Source organism: Antrostomus carolinensis, unplaced genomic scaffold, assembly GCF_000700745.2.
Source record: "Antrostomus carolinensis isolate BGI_N321 unplaced genomic scaffold, ASM70074v2 scaffold25265, whole genome shotgun sequence".
Taxonomy (NCBI): Eukaryota; Metazoa; Chordata; class Aves; order Caprimulgiformes; family Caprimulgidae; genus Antrostomus; species Antrostomus carolinensis.
In genome coordinates this window covers 12,590-33,608 of record NW_010316189.1, presented here as the reverse complement: position 1 = coordinate 33,608, position 21,019 = coordinate 12,590, and the positions used below count along the sequence as shown (strand labels likewise).

Here is a 21,019-nt window from a genome sequence, read left to right as displayed (position 1 = left end):
AGTCAGAGAAACTCTTATTTTTCAGTCTCTGTGTTTAGGGAGCAGGATGGGGGAAACTCAAGCTACAGGCATGTCAGGGTACTGAACAGCCCCCATCAAAGACGGAGATTGAAAAAGCCTTTGGGTACTGCCTTATTCCATAGTTCTCTTCACGCCTCCTCCTACAGCCACAGCTCTCCCACTTGCTGAGGCACAGGTTACACTGATCAAATGATGTCAACACGGGTGCATTTCCAGAGGCTCAGAGGTACCTCGGATCAAGCCACTCTCCGACTGATTCCTGTGGACTTTGGAGTCTGCCAAAGACAAGACTGCAGACAAGGATGACAGTGACTAGTGAAGATGTCAATTTGAGCTGCCTCTCTCCAAGATGGGATTTCTGTGCTCTTATGGAGCCTGAAAGGAACAAAAATATATTTTTCAAGGTGGATTTTTTAAAATCAAATAAACAATTTTCCCAGTTCCTAAGTAGTCTTCTTAATAATATTTATGCAGTATTTATCTTTGTGAAACTGAATTTTCCCAGTTCCATAGAGGTGTAATGGAGTGGAGACCTTCTGAAGAACTTGTGTAGACAATATTTTTCTTTGCGTTTATACTATTTCAAACAACATGGGAATATCTTTGTAGAAAAATGTCCTGAGTTTCATCTCCATTCCTCAAGATGGACCAATGCTGTACCATTTAACAACAACTTTTTCAGGGTTGGCAATAGTATCTTTCCATTGCTCTACTGCTTCACGGTTACTGCTATCAGAACTTATCCAGATCTGCAGTAAGAAACAGAAAGAAAAATAAAATTAAGTTTACGTGCTTTAACACAGAGGCTCAGCCTTTATTATTTCCAAATAAATACCATGGAAGTGTAGAACAAGATACAATGTGTAGATTGTGACCAAAGCATCACAGCAACAAATACGGTTCTGTTGGAACTAACGTATTTTGGCTTTCAGCTGGGAACACAGGGAGTCTGGGTTTAAATTTAGCCTCTAAATAAATAGTTTAGAGAACTCAATACAGACTAATGTTTCTGTACTTAATACGATGTTTTAAGTCAAGCATTCCTTTCTCAATTTAAATGCACGTGCTGGGGTCAAGGGCTCATCAGAGCCAGTAATGGTTCTATGCATTCAAACTCCAGTTGGCTGCAAGCCATCTGGCATCCCAAGCCAGCCATGTCCAACATTTTCATGAGCATTTAAAATTGCACACTCCAACAGACAGGGCCAAACCTGCATTCCACAGGGGTTACTAACATGCCCATACCACACATAGTCACGCAGTAAGAGGCTAAGAGTCCGTTTCTTCTCAGTATTCAATTAATGGAGAGTGGTCATCAAACAAGGAAATGAGGTACAAGTAGGAAGTTTTCCTCCTGAATATTATCACCAGCCTCCACTGCCAAAAGAATTCTGCTTATGTAAGTAGGTATCATTATTTATGGGACTCTATTTCCTCAAGTCTTCCAAGAATGAGTCCTTTTAAGACTTCTCAGAAACTATCACCATGAAGTACATTTAGCCTACACTGCTGAGGCATGAATCCTCAAGAAGTGAGAATAATGTCTTCCAGAATACCACAGACAGCTGATGTTTCATCCACAGAGATTCAATATACATCTTGCTCATGATTAAAGACATGCCTGTAAAAGCAGCCTAATCTAAGTATTGTCAGCTTAGAACACCATCCAATTAAACATCATTCTCTGAAGAACAAAGTTAATAGATCCAGCTATATTAATCTTTTTCCAGCTACCCAGCCAATTGCTCAAAGTACATTTTTCCCTCAGCCATATTTTATGTCTTCGTGTGTTATGTGGCAATGTCTGCCTGCATGAGCTGAAACAACCTTTTCCAAATAACCTCTGAGGAGCAGAAGTAGCTCATTTCCTCTCCCTAAAAATAAGATCCATGATTAAATGAAACTTGTCAAGTTGAGATGACCTCACATATTGCTAAGTGACTGCAAAATCATACGCAGTTATTTTTGCCCCAAGGCAGCACAACTAAACAGAACAATTTATTTTCTTTTCCTATTCCAAATCCAATTCCACCAACAGGAATCACAGAAAGATGGAATACACATGACATGAGGCTCCACAAAATGGAGGAAGGTCACGTAACTCTTGCTGGCACATCCTTTCTATAGCACATCAGCATCTCCTAAAACTGCACGTCTTCAGCAGGCACAAGAAGCATCAGAATGGGACAGTATCATTTTCTGTACCTAAGGAGAGCACAGTCCTCCATCTGACAAGGGACATTATAGTTGGGGGTCTCAAAATCAATTCCCATTGTTAATTTATGCATATATTAAAAAATTCTGGTACTAACTCCAGCTAGGTCAGGGAAAGCACTGAGCAAATACAGCATGGCTCACTATACCATGTAGAAAAGGAGAGAAAGAAGGGACAGGATGATGGTAAATTAGAACAACCAGGGGAAGAGGACAGAGAGAGCAAAAAGAGACTAGAGTACCAAGTTTTACGGTGGTTAAATAAATACGAGCGCACAAATGCTTTCAAAGAAATACTACAGAAGTTCCAGCTGTAAAAAATAAAAAAAAGAAAGAAAAATAAAAGAGCACTCAAATGAAAAATAATTTTGTGTGTGTTCACCTACATTATCACTTGATCATACATATTTATAATATTGTGGTGATTTCAGCATTGCTTTACCCAGCAAAGCAGTCTGATATCGTAGCTGTTGATATCTCCTTTTACACACACCTGTTTGTAAGTGCATTGGTATGGTAAGCCAACACACCCTCTTTCTGCACAGTACATTGTAGGTTGTGGAGCTCCTCTGAGTGTTATGTTCGTTTTCTTCAAAAAGCCTAGAGGCAAGGAGGAGATCATACGTCTGCCTGTAGGAAGGAATCTTTCACATAGTAATACTCCACTCACAAATGACTTAAGGACTTCTTTTTAAAACCAAAATCAAGTGTCAACTCCCAACCTGATGTTAGTGCACGTTTAAGAGCCCAGTACTATGCTTTCTTGGGTTACATCCAGAAGAGTTTAATAAACTTTACTATTTTGCTATACACCACCCTATTTAAAGTATTTGACACTTATTAAAGTATTGACACTGGAACAGGTTGCCCAAAGAGGTTGTAGATGCCCCCTCCCTGGAAGTGTTTAAGACCAGGGTGGATGAGGCTTTGAGTAACCTGATCTAGTGTAAGGTGTCCCTGCTCATGGCAGGGGGGTTGGAACTAGATGATCTTTAAGGTCCCTTCCAACCTAAACCATTCTATGATTCTATGATTCTATTTTAAAACTCATAACAAGAAACCCGTGGAACTGGATTGTAAGTAAAGGATAGCATGCTAGTTAGCAGAAACCAACCTGTCCTAGGAGGTGTTTTCTTCTCACTGAGCTTCTGCTGTAGAGCTTGATGAGAAAGCTAATTCCTTGTTCAGTTTGGCTAACTGGAAAAATCATCATTTCGCCCCACTTTACTTGGCCATTAGTGGACTTCAGAAGACGAGTCTTCTTCTTATAGATCAGCCCTTCTGTACTAAACATTCCAACTTTCACAAAGAAATCTAGCACAAAAGGAAGGGAAAAGGGCACACAAAGGGTTATTCACAAACACACCCAATAAGGAACTAAAAAGATCCACATGTATGGTTCAAATTGCAACAGTTTCCCAAAAGTCTGGCCAAAAGAACTGTACAATAGCTTTCCTGACTAGTCACACAAACAGAGTATGTTCAATAATACTGAATTGTTTAACACAATATCCAAACAGCAAGTGCAAGCTAATGTTCTTGTATGTCAGGGTTAATATTGGGGTAAAAATCTTCCAAAATACATAAACATGTAGCTTCAAACCAAACAAAAATAATCAAGTAAGACATCTGTGGAAACAAGCCTTGGCAATGGAAATCTACTGCACAATATGCTAGTCTGAGGTTTGTAAGGAATTTTATGAATTGCCAATTCATTCGAGCAGCAATTTACCCATTACAAATGCTTTTAGACAGGAGGCATGAGATAGCTGATGTAACTTACTTGAAGACAACGGTGTAGATGAAACTGGAAGGTTTTGTGCTTCAAGAATCTGTAACTGAATCCTCCTGTTTATTGCTTGAAAACAAGTTCCTACTTGAAGTTCTGCTCGGCACACCTACAAGCAGAAGAATGTTGCCATAACATCTGGATTAAGTTGCTTATAAACTCAGGAAACACAGGAATTCTGTCATATGTTGGGCTCCCATATTTCTATCTGGGATTTCCTGGACAGAAATATAAGCATGTGTTGTATACACAACCTGCAGATGCACAGTAAGTGCATCTTGCACTTGTTATGACTACAGTACATGTGCTCCACTGATGGGCTGCTTATGTGCAGCATACATATGGCCCTCGTGGGCTGCAGCCAGAGATACTGGATAAATAAATGAGTCCTCAGTTTTCACCTGGGAAAGATTCCTCAATGGTAAAAGCAAGCATGTACAGGAAAAACCAGACATGCAGTTGTAGCTCTACTAAACCTGGGCGTGGAAGTGAGACCAGGTATGCTCCACCAACCCAAAAACCTTAGGAGTTCTCCTCCCGCGCTTTTGAATCTTGCAATATGGAGATAAAAGCAATGCTTTCCATAGATACAAGGCCCTGTCACCCAGTATCATGAATGTTCAGTGTGACTGCATGCTGTGGAGTTTCTTATGTTATGGAAGTACTTGTGTTTTACATGCCTACACACATACACACACACTACACTCAATACTCTGAATGTATTGAGATATCCAGCCTGAATTTTTTTTTAGAATTTCTGCTAGTGGCAAAGTTGCGTTGCCATACCCTCATTACTCTCCTATCAGATGCTAACGCCTCTGAACACTGTAAAAACGGCAAGAGAAAGCCAGCCGAGACCCAGCTTTCCTAAAAGCCTCCCTTTAAAATGACTTTGCTAGTCCTGGTTCCCTTCAAGTTTTAATGCACTTCAGTGAAGCAAAATGCACCAACTGAGAGACCAGGAGGTCAGATAAAGAGAAGTCAGGCTCCAGTTCATCGAAGAGACCCAAATTCTCTTTGCAGCTCAGCCACAAAATTTCTGTGTAACCCTGAGAGGAAGCCACTTACTCAGCTCAGAGCCTTGGCTCTCTATTGGCAAGGAAGGTAGTTTGCTGCCTCACAGGGTAGTACAGGGATGAATTCCAGCAGTGTCTGGAGGGCTCTTGGATGTAATGGTGAGGAAAGCCAACACAGAGAGAGAAACTACGAGATAATTCAGGAATTTACATTGGGATGAAGCAGTTTCTAAAACAGCTTCCTCTTTCACTTAATCTTATTGCTTTTGAAGCAATATGATTATTGTTAGAACTAAAAAATGTCAAGTGTAACTTGTGTTAGAAATCAAGAGTATCACTCATTACTCAGACACACTTAGATAAAATTTGCTTTTGAATTGCTAATTCAAGTTTAATTTGTTGAAAATACAAATGTCTAGACACAATCTGTAAAAGAAACAAACAAAGTGTGGGTAGGGGGGAAAGGAAATCCCACTGTGAAAACCACCTGCTTCTTATTACAGTAATGGAAATGAACTGTGAATTATTACTTCACAGCATGCAATCTGAACATTAAATATATAGCTATCTCTGCAGTTTCAAGCCACTGAAGATCTCAGCACTTTTCTTCCAGAACAAAAGCAGATTCCATTTGCTCTGAGCTCTTGCTGTGAGTCCTAAGTATCTTCTGATGCTTTTTTGGTTGGAAAAGGCAATTATCCGGTGTCCTTTGCTGAACATTTCCCCAGAATGCCCCTCCCTCAAGCTGTGGGCCATGGTGTGGAAGAGCTTGCTCTAGCTCTTTTCCCAGAAACAGCTGCAGTTTATGACCAGAACAGCTATGTGTAAAGTTCAAAAGTCTGCATTTTTTTCCCCATCAAAATGCCTCTCCTCAAGAAAGTGGGGAAAAAAACAAACCAAAACCAAAACCCCGTTTATTGTTAACATTGAATTAGTATTGAATTATTTTACTTTAATTTTCAGCAACTCTTTCTAGTTGATATAACAACATACTTTTGCAGTATTGGCACTTACAGGTGCTTTGGAAGGAGGAGATATATCCAGCCAATGACTTGACTCCTCTGAGTTGAGCTCCCGCAGTGCCAAGGAGCACTCTCCAATTGTTTTTTTCCTGGGAGTCTGTGTCTGGATTTTAAATACCAATCTGACAGCATGCAGGCTTTGCAGTTTAATAGCGAATACAAAAGTTTCCATAAATTCAATGTCCTAGAAAGAAAAACAGAGGGGTAACATCACCATTGTAAGAGTCTTGCACTGAGCCTGAAACCTAGAAACCAAGGCTTCCTGGTCCCATAGCCACTGCTCCTAGCTACCATTTTAGGTTGCCATGGAAAAGTGTGCCTTTACAGTGGTGAGCCCCCACAGACTCACCGCCACATTGTCACGCCCTGGCAGGGACAAAGCTCTGGATTTTTTTTCATTAGCATAATGAGTTGGAGCCATCTCTTCTGGAGCTTTACAACAGCATACATACATTGTCACAGCAAGCTGTCCTGTGGCCTTTTGCTTCAGTCTGCTAATTTTATTTTCTTTCTTTTTTTGACTCACATAATGGGAGGTTTATGTTGCTTTGCCTTCCATCCCCTTTATATTTCTTTACTGCCACTATCGGGAGTCTTGTCCCACGCGACCAACTCTCACTACTTTCTGTAGAGAGGAAGCATGAACTTTGTCTCCTGCCTTCATGAGAAGCAGCAACATCATCTACCTTCCCTGGGATGAATGTGCACCTACAGGTTTGCCCAGGCTTCCTCCAGTCCCCCACCACTGAACTGCCAAGGCCAGCAGCTCATGGTTGAGTCCCCTTATGAGCATATTTGTCCCGCAGACTTGGGAGAAAAGGAAGGCACCAGTACAATGCAAAAGAGGATATGGGGGAAGAAGTGGAACAAGGCTTTTTTTGAGAAGTTGGAAAAAAATACAAATAAAAAACCCCATTGACCTGAACCTAGGCAACTACCATAGCAAATACAGCATAGGAGTGCATTTTAAAAAATTCATTTACATTTCACTTTTATTTTTTGGGGGGAAGAAAGATTTCTTGGTGTTTTCTCTGCCTCTACTTACATTGCACCCTTCCTTGGCAGAAGATTTGAACTGCACTGGTTTGGGCAGTGTGAGAATTCCTTTGACACAGATACGAGGATTTTCCCCACAGCTAGAAGGCCAGCTCAGGTCTTTGCACTGCAACATTGAAAAACACACTCAGTTTAGACAACGGCCTTCAGACAACTTAGAAACAGAGTCTGCTACACTGCTCTAGTATTATTAATAATTCCTGTAATATTGAATATAAATCAGAGCCAGTGTAATGATTGTGTCACTTCAGATAATTTAGTAATTTTCACAATCAGAGGGTAGAAAGTTATTTGGTAGATTTTAATGATTTCACTATGTGGCAATTTGACAACAGATAAATCATGAAAACCCTTATGTAGTATTTATCACTTGACGTAGTTAGGAGGTTTCTGACTACTCAAAGTTCCATTGCCTAAAAATTATTCACAGTTCCTGGAAGTGTATAAAACAGCCAGCATAACAATATCACACTGGCTAACAAAAAAGCCACAAGAAGTTATATGTCCTCTAAGTGCTATTACGGTTCTGCCCTGAAGGTACTGTTACATTTCAAGTCAGTTAAATGCTGCCTCCAAAGTTGCTCCAATTTGCTACCTCCAAATTTCCACAGGAAAATTTCCACAGCAGAACCAGCCTGTGACGAGCTCGGCTTTCTTAGCTGTGCTGAACAGTTCCTCACTCCACAATCAGAACATATGTATGGTCACATAGAGTGATATACTAATTTCTACTATTAACTGCAGCAGAACATAGATTGCAACAGGAAAAAAAAATAGGGAGGATGTGATTGAAGCCCAGTATTACATTTGACTGAAATTTGTTTATATTCTTAGAAATAAATTCGTTTTTCTCCTAAAAGTATTCCTTAAAGTGACAAAGAGCCAAATTTAATGAGAAATAACACTAAGTATAGTAAAATAAGCATTCGAGTAAATAATAATCATTTGTATTTGCTTACATGTAAAACTGTGATCCAAATCTGTTCTACAGAAGAAACATAACATAACTTCACATTCAGTCTTCCAAAGTCTCGTTCATCACCTGATAATGTAATGGTATCTATGGAAGAAAGCCAATTAGTGTTTTTAGAATAAACGCAGTATCTTAAAAGTTCACTCCAAGAATATGGGAATTCATTAGTAGGGCAACTGCCTATCTTTGAAAACTTCTCTCAAAATGAGTCTGAAATATTTTAACACCTACATTTTAAGGACAAAATATCCATGAAGTCCTGTAGCCTGACCTTTTGCACAGTTAAAGGTCTTCACACATTTACCTCAGTTTTCTTTACTGAATTTAATAACTTGTGTTGTACTCAAACGACTTTTAGAAAGAAAAAAAGCATGTGCCTGAGACATGCAGAACACATAATCTGTCACTTCCCTTAGATTAATCATTTTCACTGTTAATTTATAAACTGGCATGCTTTTTGTCTTTCTCAGATTTCAATTCCAGCCTAGTAAACATTTTACTATTATGCTCTTCTTCAAGTCAGAAGAGTAATTTAATATCCAGCATTTCTCTGTCATGACTGAAACTAGGTCATTGCCCTTCAGTCTTCTTTTTGAGGAGATTAAGTGAAATTCTGACTTTCAACAGAGAGACTTTTGTGGAAACTTGATTCATTTTTGAGGGCTTATTTTGCAGTATCTCTACTACTTCAGCATTCTTTCATAAATAAGGATACTAGGTTTGCATGCAATATTCTTGCCTAATTCTCAGTGTAATATGGGTATTATATTCCAGGCACTTCCCATAGAAAAATACTGATACATGAAAAAGGACTAGAGCTGTGACCAAGGTGTTGCATTCTATCCTAACAGAACATCTGTAATTTCTTAGTTCACTGGGGTAGTAAATCCAGGGATGAATTTTTCAAAAGCATGAGAACTCCTCAAAGGCTCATTTGCTCTATCTCCTGACAACAGGAAGGTGCAAGTCCAAAACTCTTAATGTCAAATTGCAAAGTAATCTCCAAACTAACTTGCTAATCAGATTGGTCTCAAAAGGAAAAAAAAAAAATCAACAGTAGAGGAGACAGCTTAAGGTTTCAAGTGCAAAGGGAAATATTTCATTAAAAGGTAAACAAACAAAACATTACCCAGACTCCTGTTACTGCCTTGCGAATCCTTCCTGGAAGAGGTACTGCTAGGTACACTGGAGAGTGAATCATATCTCTAGGGAAAAAAAAAAAAAAAAAAAAAAAAAAAATCAACAGTAGAGGCAGCTTAAGGTTTCAAGGGCAAAGGGAAATATTTCATTAAAAGGTAAACAAACAAAACATTACCCAGACTCCTGTTACTGCCTTGCGAATCCTTCCTGGAAGAGGTACTGCTAGGTACACTGGAGAGTGAATCATATCTCTAGGGAAAAAAAAAAAAAGAAGAAGGAAGAAGGAAGAAGGAAGAAGGAAGAAGGAAGAAGGAAGAAGGAAGAAGGAAGAAGGAAGAAGGAAGAAGGAAGAAGGAAGAAGGAAGAAGGAAGAAGGAAGAAGGAAGAAGGAAGAAGGAAGAAGGAAGAAGGAAGAAGGAAGAAGGAAGAAGGAAGAAGGAAGAAGGAAGAAGGAAGAAGGAAGAAGGAAGAAGGAAGAAGGAAGAAGGAAGAAGGAAGAAGGAAGAAGGAAGAAGGAAGAAGGAAGAAGGAAGAAGGAAGAAGGAAGAAGGAAGAAGGAAGAAGGAAGAAGGAAGAAGGAAGAAGGAAGAAGGAAGAAGGAAGAAGGAAGAAGGAAGAAGGAAGAAGGAAGAAGGAAGAAGGAAGAAGGAAGAAGGAAGAAGGAAGAAGGAAGAAGGAAGAAGGAAGAAGGAAGAAGGAAGAAGGAAGAAGGAAGAAGGAAGAAGGAAGAAGGAAGAAGGAAGAAGGAAGAAGGAAGAAGGAAGAAGGAAGAAGGAAGAAGGAAGAAGGAAGAAGGAAGAAGGAAGAAGGAAGAAGGAAGAAGGAAGAAGGAAGAAGGAAGAAGGAAGAAGGAAGAAGGAAGAAGGAAGAAGGAAGAAGGAAGAAGGAAGAAGGAAGAAGGAAGAAGGAAGAAGGAAGAAGGAAGAAGGAAGAAGGAAGAAGGAAGAAGGAAGAAGGAAGAAGGAAGAAGGAAGAAGGAAGAAGGAAGAAGGAAGAAGGAAGAAGGAAGAAGGAAGAAAAAAGAAAAGAGAAAAAAGAAAAAAGAAAAAAGAAAAAAGAAAAAAGAAAAAAGAAAAAAGAAAAAAGAAAAAAGAAAAAAGAAAAAAGAAAAAAGAAAAAAGAAAAAAGAAAAAAGAAAAAAGAAAAAAGAAAAAAGAAAAAAGAAAAAAGAAAAAAGAAAAAAGAAAAAAGAAAAAAGAAAAAAGAAAAAAGAAAAAAGAAAAAAGAAAAAAGAAAAAAGAAAAAAGTCACTTCATTCAGAGCAACAGATGCAAAAAGCCAGAGAGATTCTACCATGAAACAAGGCATGATGAAAACAAAACAACATGCAATTTCAAATAACTGTCTCATTCCCTATCGATCTCTTGATCCAGCAGCATGGAATTACTACTTTGATGCAAAGAGCTAATATAGGACACATATGGACAACGCAGATTTCTTTTGCTCACTGATATATATGCAACTTCATCTCTATGTATAAGATAATTATCAAGGTGGGGAGGGGAAAGCAGTGGTTTTTGCACCAATGGAAATGTCTAGTGTTTCACCTTTCAATGCATGGGGGAAATCATAAGATGATGAACCACAATGTCATGTCTGTCTTGTCCTGCCTAACAGCCTACTCAGGTTTCTCAACAGCCCTGTTGGGCCAGAACAGCAGTAGGAAGAGAAGACATCAGGAAAGAGCCTCTTGAAATTGGTCAAGGCATTGAACTTTTCGCTCTAGTCTTTCCAGTGCACAGTACAGTGCTCTTCCATGTTTACTTTGAAAACACAATGCAACAGGAACAGATACCCCAAGTAAGCTGAGTTTTCAGTATAACCTAAGTTACGAGGGGAACTCACCTTCATGAATCGATGAGGTGGGCTTCTGAGGTCAAACATTGAACGACTTACATCAAATGATCCAGCCAAAGCACTAGGTCTTAAATCACTAACTAAAACGACAAAGAGAATAATACAAATCATGTAAACATCATTGCTAGAAATAAATATAATTAAGAAGCTTTTTTAAAATTTAAGTAGACCTATGGTAGAATTGAAACCTACGCTAAATAAAATCTAAGGAAGGATGTCAGCACCTTTCCCCACCTCCCTTTCCCAAAACACTCTCCTGAAATGACAAAGGGAGAGAACAAGCCATTAAAATCTCTTAATCAATTCCACCTTTTAAATAGTTCAGACTTACTTGGTTGGTCACACTGGTAGCACTGGTAGAATGGGGAGCCTGCCTCAAAGTTACTTCTTCAAGAGAAATGTTTTTTTTTTAGTAGATGCTTTATCAAAACAGAAAAGCCTTGTCTTTAAATCAGCCAGAACTGGGGCTTAGCCTGGTCTCCTTTTAAAAATTTTTCCACAGTAATGATGCTGGTGGCAAAAACATTCTGCCTGCTAAACTTGGCCTCATCTCCCCAACTCTACTGATCACGGTGTCAAAGCACCATACTCCGCACCCTTACTGGAACTCAGACAAAGTAAGTGTTAACTCTAAGATGACACGTACTTGTTATAGCACAAAAGCAAGATCTTTATTTTATAGAAGGGTAGTTTCCTCAGCAGTTGGAGGTGGTAAAGTAGATCCTATCAGTTTTCTTTTGACCTCGAAGCAATACAAAGCTAAAGCACATTGTCTGTATGTATTATGCATCAACAGTAGAAAATGAGAGCTGAACTAATGCCACTGTTTCAAGAATCTTTGTTGACACCAGTAAAGTTCAAGAGGGTTTTAAAGTCTCTCAACTTCAAAACTGACCCATGGTGAAATGAACGAAGGCAGCATGGTTTAGCCTCTCGGACTATGTGATGCATGGGATTGCTTTTTGCTGCAATGCTGTGTTATGGCATTTCAGAAGGCTCCCGTTACAATTCACTCATTATAGCTTAATAGAATTACATCACTCGTTAGTGAAAACTGATTTCCCTTTTATTGCTATCAAAAGAAATATCCAATTATGCTTATTGTGCGATGTGACAATGAGAATAATTCTTTCTTTTCCCAAGGAAGAGAAAGAGAACAAAGGATGAAGAAAGTTTTGACAACCTATGGGAAGGAAACGAAATTAACAACATAATTTAGATAAAATTTAACAAAGGTCTGTATGCCTGGCATGAGGTCTGAGTTCTCTCTTGTGCATGACACAAAAGGGATGAGCTGTTCACCGAGTCTGGGGTAGAAATAGCACTGTAATACCATATGAGGCCTAGAAACCTTGTTTGATATAATAGGAACAAATAAGAGAGACCATCCTGTTACTTGGTTTGAAATTGATTATGGTTATGGAAATTAATTCCATATTCAGTACCCATGACTTTCACTAACTACCGAGAAACATTCACTCAAGCCTACAGGTTACAAATCACCAGAAAGCTTTAAAGACAGTATGATGCTGTTTTCTAGTAACACTGGTTGAAGTTTTTAAAGAACATCGGGGTGGTGGGGGGAAAAGATGGTGCCTTTTCCAAAAACTTAAAGTTGTAATGGAAAAAAATGTCAATTTTTACAATGAGAAAGCTGTCTGTAAAATATAAAAAAGCAGAAAAATTTTAACCATAACATATGTTGTTTACCAATAATAACTAGAATTTTGGAAAAATATTAATAAATTTATTTTTCAGTTTGTTTGTTGTTGGTCCTTTTTTTTTTTTTTTTTTTTAAGATGAAGGAGATGGACTTCACATGAAAATTCAAGAATTTCACTTCATACCTTCCAAATAAAACATATTCTGTAATTCTAAGCCCACACACATGAAAAGTATAATAGCACTTGCTGCAACAAAATAGGCTTAGAGTTTTGCTTAAATAGTCTATAGATGCACATGAAGAGAATCATCTAACAAAAAAACTATGGAGGAAGAAGGCATTTTAGAAATGTATTCTAGACACACTTAAGTGACCTTTCTTTTATTTAAGCTTACCAAGACAAAACTAGTGTTTACTTAGCTTGAAGAAAAATAGAAAAAGAGATGATAAACTGAAGGGAAGATGTTCCAGAAGTTTTATAAAATCCATTTGGCTCCCACCACAGGTGCTTACAAAGTCCAGCAAAACCATATGCGTTAAAGGCTACTAAAATTCTACATGTGCTTTGCTCCCTTAAAAAAAAAATTATATATATATATATATACATGGAGTAGTCTTTTCATCTAGTCTCCATAGTGATTCAGAATTATTTTTAAAACAGGCCACAGACCGAGACATTTCCTCCAGCGTGTAAAATAAGCATGCTATTCCATTCTAAACAAAGCATCTTTAAAAATGCATGCTGTTGCCAGGTTCTGATTCGATAGAGAGGTGTGTACATTTCTTCAAGTAAATGAGTTTTCTGAATTCCATTTGCCTTAGCAATCACTTACACCAAGCAACACTTAGTCATCTACTTTACTCTAAACAGCATTCATTACAGGATACCAATGAACAGCGTAGAGAAAATTTTTACCTAGGTAGTCAAACACTTTCTATCTAAACTTTTACTGGCTCACAGCCCTCCCCTGTTCTTAAACACACTTATGCAATGACAAGTGGGAACATGTCTGCACCTTCAAAAGCAAACTACAAAAAAGCTGGGCTATAGCATCACTTCCCATTTTGCACCTGTTCTTATCATCTGCTTCTCAATGTTTTTTGGTGCTTGTTCCTTTCTTCATATATTTACTCCTCAGGCATTCCCCCACTCAACACGCTACATCACTTCCTTTTCCATCTCCCTCAAATACTCCTATGACTGGTAGCTGGATTCCCCAGTACTGCACCCTGTTTTGGATGGGAGGTTGCTACACTAGCTTGCTTTGCCAGTTTGTCTGCCTTCATGTGATGCATGCAGGTCATGTTAAGGCCCCAAAAGACAGAAAGTAACAGCGCAGCTGGAAATCAAGCAGAGCTGGCTCCACAGACCAGTTCACCAACCAAGAAGTGTCTGTAGCATACAGACCAGTCTGAGAACTGATATAAGCACATGTGGCTTCTGTAGAGTAATGGCTTTTTTCTCTTCCCTATAAACCTTTGGAAAGGGAGGAAGACAGAAAAGTAAGGGTGCAGTCCTTCTCACCTGATCCATATAATTTCCTATTATCTGGTTTTGCTTGGAAGCGCCTAATCAGATCTGGCGAAATCCGATGCTCCAAATAGAATGGGTTGTACACGTCATAGTGGGGCCACTGGTACACGCCGTGCAGTTCTGCTTTCCGGTCACCAAGTGAGGCTCTGGCAGATTCTACGGAGCACAAGTAAACATCAAATGCAAGAGTTCCAGACATAACACATGCTGCCTGGCTTCATAAGGCAGGCAGAGTGCCTTCAGGGCAAAGGACAAAATATTTCAATATTATCTGCTTCAGGAAGAGGGGGGAAAAAAAAAGTAAAGAAAACACATTATGTCAGATTTCCACAGTGTGCTAGCAAACACTGGAATTAAAACTAGTTAAAATACAGAAGGCTCCAAAGACAGACAGCAAGACAGAAATTAACAGGAAAAGTAGGAAGGTATACAGAAAACATCTGGTTTTTGTCCCTACCCCCAGGACATTCCCACTTGGCTAATGGACCTCCAGACCTTCAGGAGGGTCTTGTATGGAAAGACAATGCGACTTGTGACTGCAGTCTCCTTGTCAACCAATTTCTATAGGAAGTCTGTCAGTGGTAAAATCAGTGGTCCAAAATGACTTGAATTGTTGGCTGAGGCACAAGTAGACAGATCTAAGAATGCCTGAATCCCAGCCCTTTACTCAGCCCAGTACAGCACAGCTGCCCTATTTTTCTTTCCTTTACTCATAATCCTTTCAGGAAAGACATGCATGTCTTGGTCAGCAGAACAGTAAAGGACACTGATGTAGTGCTTCATTTTGTCTGTCTGGAGTGAAAATAAGCCATATATAACAGTACAGTGGAGAATGGGGATGGGGTGACCTGGACTCTGACAAGCTCTGACATTTGCTTCCTTCGCTTCACCTCCCTGGATTTCAACCTACCTGTTAAAGAGTTCTTTACCCCATTATAAAGTGCCTTCAATTCTGCAAGTGTGCCACACCATAAGAGGCAAACAATTATTGCTGTAAGATTCTTCCCCCCAGGTGTTAGCAAAGTAAGTAAAAAAGAATAACTAAAATGGTGAGATGGAATATGAGAGATCATAAAGCAAGAATTCAAGTATAATAGGCTTGAGCATGACATAAATAGGGATAAACATTAGAAGTGAGGCCATAAAGAACTGATACACAGCAGACAACAGAAAAGCCAGTGTTCCAGACCAGGAGCACACTTCTCCCTGCTAGCTTACTTCTGTGAGAGCATGAGACATGCTGCAGTGAGTACTGAAGAGAAAGCCTGCCAGAACATAATTGCTTTCAGAAGGGATGCCAAGAGCTAACACTGAGCATGTACTGTTTCCCTTACGGAAAATGGTCAGATACACACAGAAAATGGAGTGGAACCGAGAGCAGAACTTGGACTTACACAGATATTTAAAAATGGTCTAAGAAGCAAATACTCTAAATACATTTTTTGAATATGCTGGTGCTTTTGGATAGGAAAGAAAGGAAGAATGACAGCACACTTCATTGTATTTAGTGAATCTCCCTAAAAAGTAAATTTTGCATTTTTAAACACAACTTTAATGTGGCTTTAAAAGCTGCACTTAAAAAAAATAAGTATTTATATTTGGAAAGAGAAATGGAAGTTGCCTACTTTAATGTAAGAGCCACTTTTCAAATATTTGTTCAAGAATTTAAAATATTTGCTCAAGAGAGATAATTATGAAGAGTCAGGTCATCCTGCCAGATGATCTACCGGCTTTATAGCCTAAGGGCCACTCTGTTCACCAGGTCCTTCAGAAATGATGATGAAGCAGAATTCCCAATGAAGACAAGTCACTGGTTTACAAGTCACTGACTCATAAGATTGTGCAGAACAGCATGAACAAATAAAACGTTTATCTAAAGGTTGTTAGACACGTCTTCCTGCTCCCCGGAGAACATTCGTGCCTCAGAGTCCTTGATGGACTTCTCTGCACAGTATCTTGAGGATAAGGTAGGCAAGGCAGAGCTGGAACGCAGATGCAATGAGAGAGGGGATTACCAGGAGCATGTCCTGCATTTCTGTACCCTGTTCAAGTATGGACTTACAAGAACTAGCTACTGCAGTAGTGGGAAAGCAGGGAGGTTGAAGGAGATCAGGCTTAGAGATGAGGAGGGCCTCACATGTTCTACCTCCAACTGGTAGGTTGCCTGTCCATGTCTGGTGACACAGACATGACAAATAAAGCCCACTAAAAAGATCAAGCACAAAACAGCCAATCTAAACCAAAAATTCTCTACTAGGCTAATTAGCTTAGCTTTAGTGACAGTGTCACCAGCAGGGGTGGGTGAGGAGGAAGTTTGGTAATAGGCATGCGGGAGAAGAAAAGAAGCAACAGCAAAGACCTGGGGAGAAGAGAGAAGGGTGGGAGTAAAACCACACAAACACAAAAAGGTTAGGTGGTATTGCATTAGTTATTATGCAACGTGGTTGACTTTTTTCAGTTATTAAGGTCTCCATCATCAGAAAAGAAATACAGTCACATGGGACTAAAAGCATCTTATCAGCTTATCACATCCCCGAGGCAAAGCAACTCTAGAGAAAACAACCATTCAGGTATGCCCCTGTACCAAGATCTTCCCTTACCTAATTCTAGGCATGTCCTGGCAGGACCAAGAGCCTAATGACAGCATATACCTTGTAACTCATGCTACTGGGCCAGGCTCCTATTCTTTTAAAATGCCACTGTGCTTAAACTGCACGTACAACATTTTGGCAGTCTGAACATAGGACAAACTATTGTTGCCAAACTATTGGCAGATATTGAAGCACAAGATTGTTGTGAAGCAAAGAATCACAGTATCATGTGCAACCTTACACCACTGAGATCTGTGACTCCTGGCCGGCCAAAGAGCAGCAAAGAGAGAAGGAAATAGGGGAAAAAAATTCTGCCATGGAGCAGTACATGCTATTGGCAAAATTTGAAAAGGAAGACTTGTTAGTATGTTAAAACAGATCAGTACATTAAACATTAAATCCAGACCACCCTCCTTCTTTACTTGAGTGATGTGGATGCTGGGAATGTGTTAGGTCTTTCCTTGCCTCCAATAAATTCTTTACTAAAGCTTCTGTTCCCTTTAAGTGTCTTCCATTACTTTGAGTATGAGCACTGGTGTGCAATCCTCCCTTTCAGTTTTATTCATGCAACATCACAGAGATTCATAGTGGGATGACATCCTTCCCAAAACCTCTCTGGTTGTCCAGAGAGAAAAGAGACAAGATCAGGCTTCTAGAAAAGTTCTGCAAACATATGTTTTCAGTAGGAATACTCGACAACTTTCAAGAAGCAGCAGAAGCTCAACAACTGTTTCAGCAACTCTGAAATGAAATTCAGTGTTTTACCTTGAATCCTTCCAGCATGTGAGATACTAGGAAGGTTCTTTGGCTGTACATAAGCCAATTTGAATGGAGGGACCACAAATGGTACCTCATGACCATCCAGGGGCAGTTTAGAAAGCAGATAATCCTCTGAACAGCCAACTTGACGCTTCACTGACACAGAAGACAATGGAGGCTTCTCTACAATAGTTGGCTTGCTTGCGGCTACTGCTTCAGATTCCTGCGCCATGGAAACTGCTAAAAATAAAGAGCAAAAAACAGACAGTCCACATGTGCATTAAGTTTTGAACAATACTATGAACAGATCTCTTTTATTTAATAGGATCTGTGCTTGATACATTACTTAACGGCTGCTGGAATTCAGTTTTACCAGCATTCAGGACTAGCATCTGGAAATTATATTAATCCTCATGACACCTGTACAGATCTAAACTCTTTGTTTAGCCTCTACAAGCCTCTACATTTATAGCTACTTCGCTCTTAAGTGAATTTTTACAAGATGTACACCTGTATCATAGAAGAGTTCTTCAAACAACTAAGACACCAAAGAAAATTCTAACAGCAAATTTTAACAGAGAGTTTGAAAAAAAGTATTCACTCTTAAGAGTCTGAAAGATACAAGACCTTTACACAACCTTGGGTAAAAAAAAAGTTAGCTTTTTTGGATAGCATTCCAGGCTGCAAGGAGCGGACTCTAGACAAGTGTTATTTTTCAGTTCCAATTTCAATTCATAACACTAACAAGCATGTGTTCAATCTCCAAGTGGAGGTATGGAAAGAATTTTGGATGTTGTAAAAGACTTCAAGTTTATCAGGGCTGACACAGTCATTTTATTAATGGGAAATCTCACCATTACTGAAGCCAGAACACCAAAACCCTTAGTCAATGTCATTATGTCAGAACTCACACTCATTTTTTTCTTTTTCCACGAAGAAACACCATTTACAGCAGTTTTTTATACATTCTGTTGCCATTGTTTTCAGTGTTGCAACTTGGAGGAGGTCACAATCGAAGACCCAGTGTAACTATCAAACCTGAAAAACATGATAAAACAAACTGTATTAGATAGGGATAATTAAAATCAAAATGCAATATTACCAATTATTTAATACACAATTGCTTATTGGGCACAGTCCCAGGTTCAATGAGAAAGTTACTTCCATCATAAAAAGATCAGAGCCATCAGACTTCTCTCACTGAGACAAATTATTTTTTCTATAAAAGCACACGGAAAGAGAAAATAATTTTAACGTACAGCATCCAAGTACTTTCAGTGACCCACTCAGACAGGTCTCTGTCTTTCAGGAACACTAAAATTCTCCTCATATTTGTGTGTGCCACTAGGCTTTGGAGTTTACTCAGCTTTACAGCTGTTTTGATGTGGTCTTGTCAAGCCATTTGCAAGATGTGCTTTTTATTCCATTTCCCTCATTCATGTTTCTCCTGTACTCTTTCACTCGTGTACTATTTTCACATACATCCATACGTGTTTACATTTTTCACTCAACATACTCCATACTTTATATTTGAAAACACTCCTTATGAATGATGCCAAAATTGCCTTCTTTGAGGAACTACTGCTTTCTCATAATTGTATACACATGAAACTGAAGACCTGTTTTATTATATAATGGTCTGCTATGCATACAGAAATGGAGCGCTGACTTCCAGCAAAATAAGAGGCATGTAATCTACTAAAGAATGAGAACAAGTCTGTAACAGCTGGTTAACATTAAAAGAACTTTATGACAATACTAACCGGGCTCATTTAAATGTCTTCATTCATATCCTTATGTTCTCTTTTCAGAGCGACACAGACAGCTGCATTGCCTCCTGTCCAAAACTTTAGCTGTCTAAGTCTAGTCCTTTTACATGAACCTAAAGTACACAAGGTTCTTTGTAGAACATACCCAAGACATGATTCCAACTCCATGGAGGTTAGAAGAAGACACCAAACAGAACATGAACATAAGCTGAAGGGATGGGAAAGACAAAAAGTAAGAGAAAGGGGGAAAACACAGAGAGAAGACAAGAATTACACAAAAATGGACGTTTGTTCTGTTATCTCAATCGCAAGAAATTGCTGAAAGCTTCCATGCTCCAGCACAGAAGCCGTTCCCACCTGCACCTTGAACACTGCCGTCATCTTCTTTGTATGTGTATTCAAAGACAGCCAGGGAATCACATGAATATGGTTAATGGCAATAACATTAATATCCAAAAACCCTTTTCTTTTAAAAGCCCCCCAAAACTCTGATGAATGCCAAGTGGAATTATTAAGCTACAGACACTTCATCTAACTTAGAAAACATGTGTTTTCTTGTCATAACATTACTTGAATTTTCATGGGTACAGCGCAACTGAAAGTTATCAATAGATGCATCAATTTGCAAATACTGACCACGCACAGCATACACTTACAGACCTGCTCTTTTGCACTCTGCAGCACCTCAGCACTGCTACTTATGTTTAACTTATGGGTTTTTGAGAGCATGTGGCATCATAAGGAAGCCTTGAATTAACTTGTTACGTTTAAAATACAAATGTGAAATATAATGTTAGAATCATAGAATGGTTTGGGTTGGAAGGGACCTTTAAAGGTCATCTAGGCCAACTCCCCTGCAGTGAGCAGGGACATCTACATAATTGTTCCAGAATTATTCTTAATCATGAGCTATCACAGAGTATTGATTAGAAGGAAATTCTTAAAATATATTCCCTTTAGAACTAAACCTAAGTAAACCATTATTCTACTGCAAAAAGGACCTAAGGGAGTACTTGGTTTAGTACAATTGCTCTGAGTAATTTTTGCTGGTTTTACCCGTAAGTGACATTAATTATTTCTCCTAATTTTAAACTGCTGTTTGTACTCAATAGACTAAAGTGAACAAAATGCAAGTGACCCCTCAGAAGTAGCCTGAATATTGGCACAGGTTATTCTAAAAATAAAAAAACCCCCAAAACCAACTAAACCAACCAACCAAACAAGCAGAATGCTACTGAAGAGATTACAGCATGGTCTCTAGCCAGCCAGGGCAGGGGTGCAATATCTTGCTTTAAAAGGGACACCGTTACTCTGCACAGAATCCATCACTCAGTGCTTGCCCTGATCTCAAAATTGCCCTTCAGTGTATGTACAGTACAAGATCTGCATCGAAAATCTTCAAAGGTGACGGCACTGACTCCAGAACCTGCTCTGCATCTTAGAGAAGCACACAAAGAGGCACGGGAATTTCTCATTAAATTCGCCACAATTCTAAGGATCAAATTTTCACCGCTGCTCCTCCCTCAGAGGCATACTCATGATAGCTAAGCCTGCTAGAATTCAAAGTTTACTTGAAGGTTCCCTTGCAGTGATTTTCCTTCCCAGCTGTTATCAG

General features: G+C 39.1%; 1 protein-coding gene across 2 annotated transcripts; it reads right to left on the bottom strand.

Annotated features, from left to right (window-relative positions):
* Positions 1-568: 568 nt before the first annotated feature.
* TC2N (tandem C2 domains, nuclear) lies at positions 569-18,613 on the bottom strand. Of its 2 annotated transcripts, XM_010168211.1 has the most exons (11): positions 18,547-18,613; positions 17,642-17,872; positions 14,277-14,441; positions 11,077-11,168; positions 9,407-9,482; positions 8,078-8,178; positions 7,108-7,224; positions 6,055-6,246; positions 4,019-4,133; positions 3,350-3,549; positions 569-770 (listed from the first exon to the last, which is right to left on the bottom strand). In XM_010168211.1, exons 1-11 carry the CDS (start codon positions 18,611-18,613, stop codon positions 660-662), a joined length of 1,467 nt encoding a protein of 488 aa, XP_010166513.1. In that variant the 3' UTR covers positions 569-659. The 2 variants fall into 2 exon arrangements, with proteins under 2 accessions (XP_010166513.1, XP_010166515.1); XM_010168213.1 differs by lacking the exon at positions 6,055-6,246 and having other exon boundaries at positions 660-770.
* Positions 18,614-21,019: the final 2,406 nt, after the last annotated feature.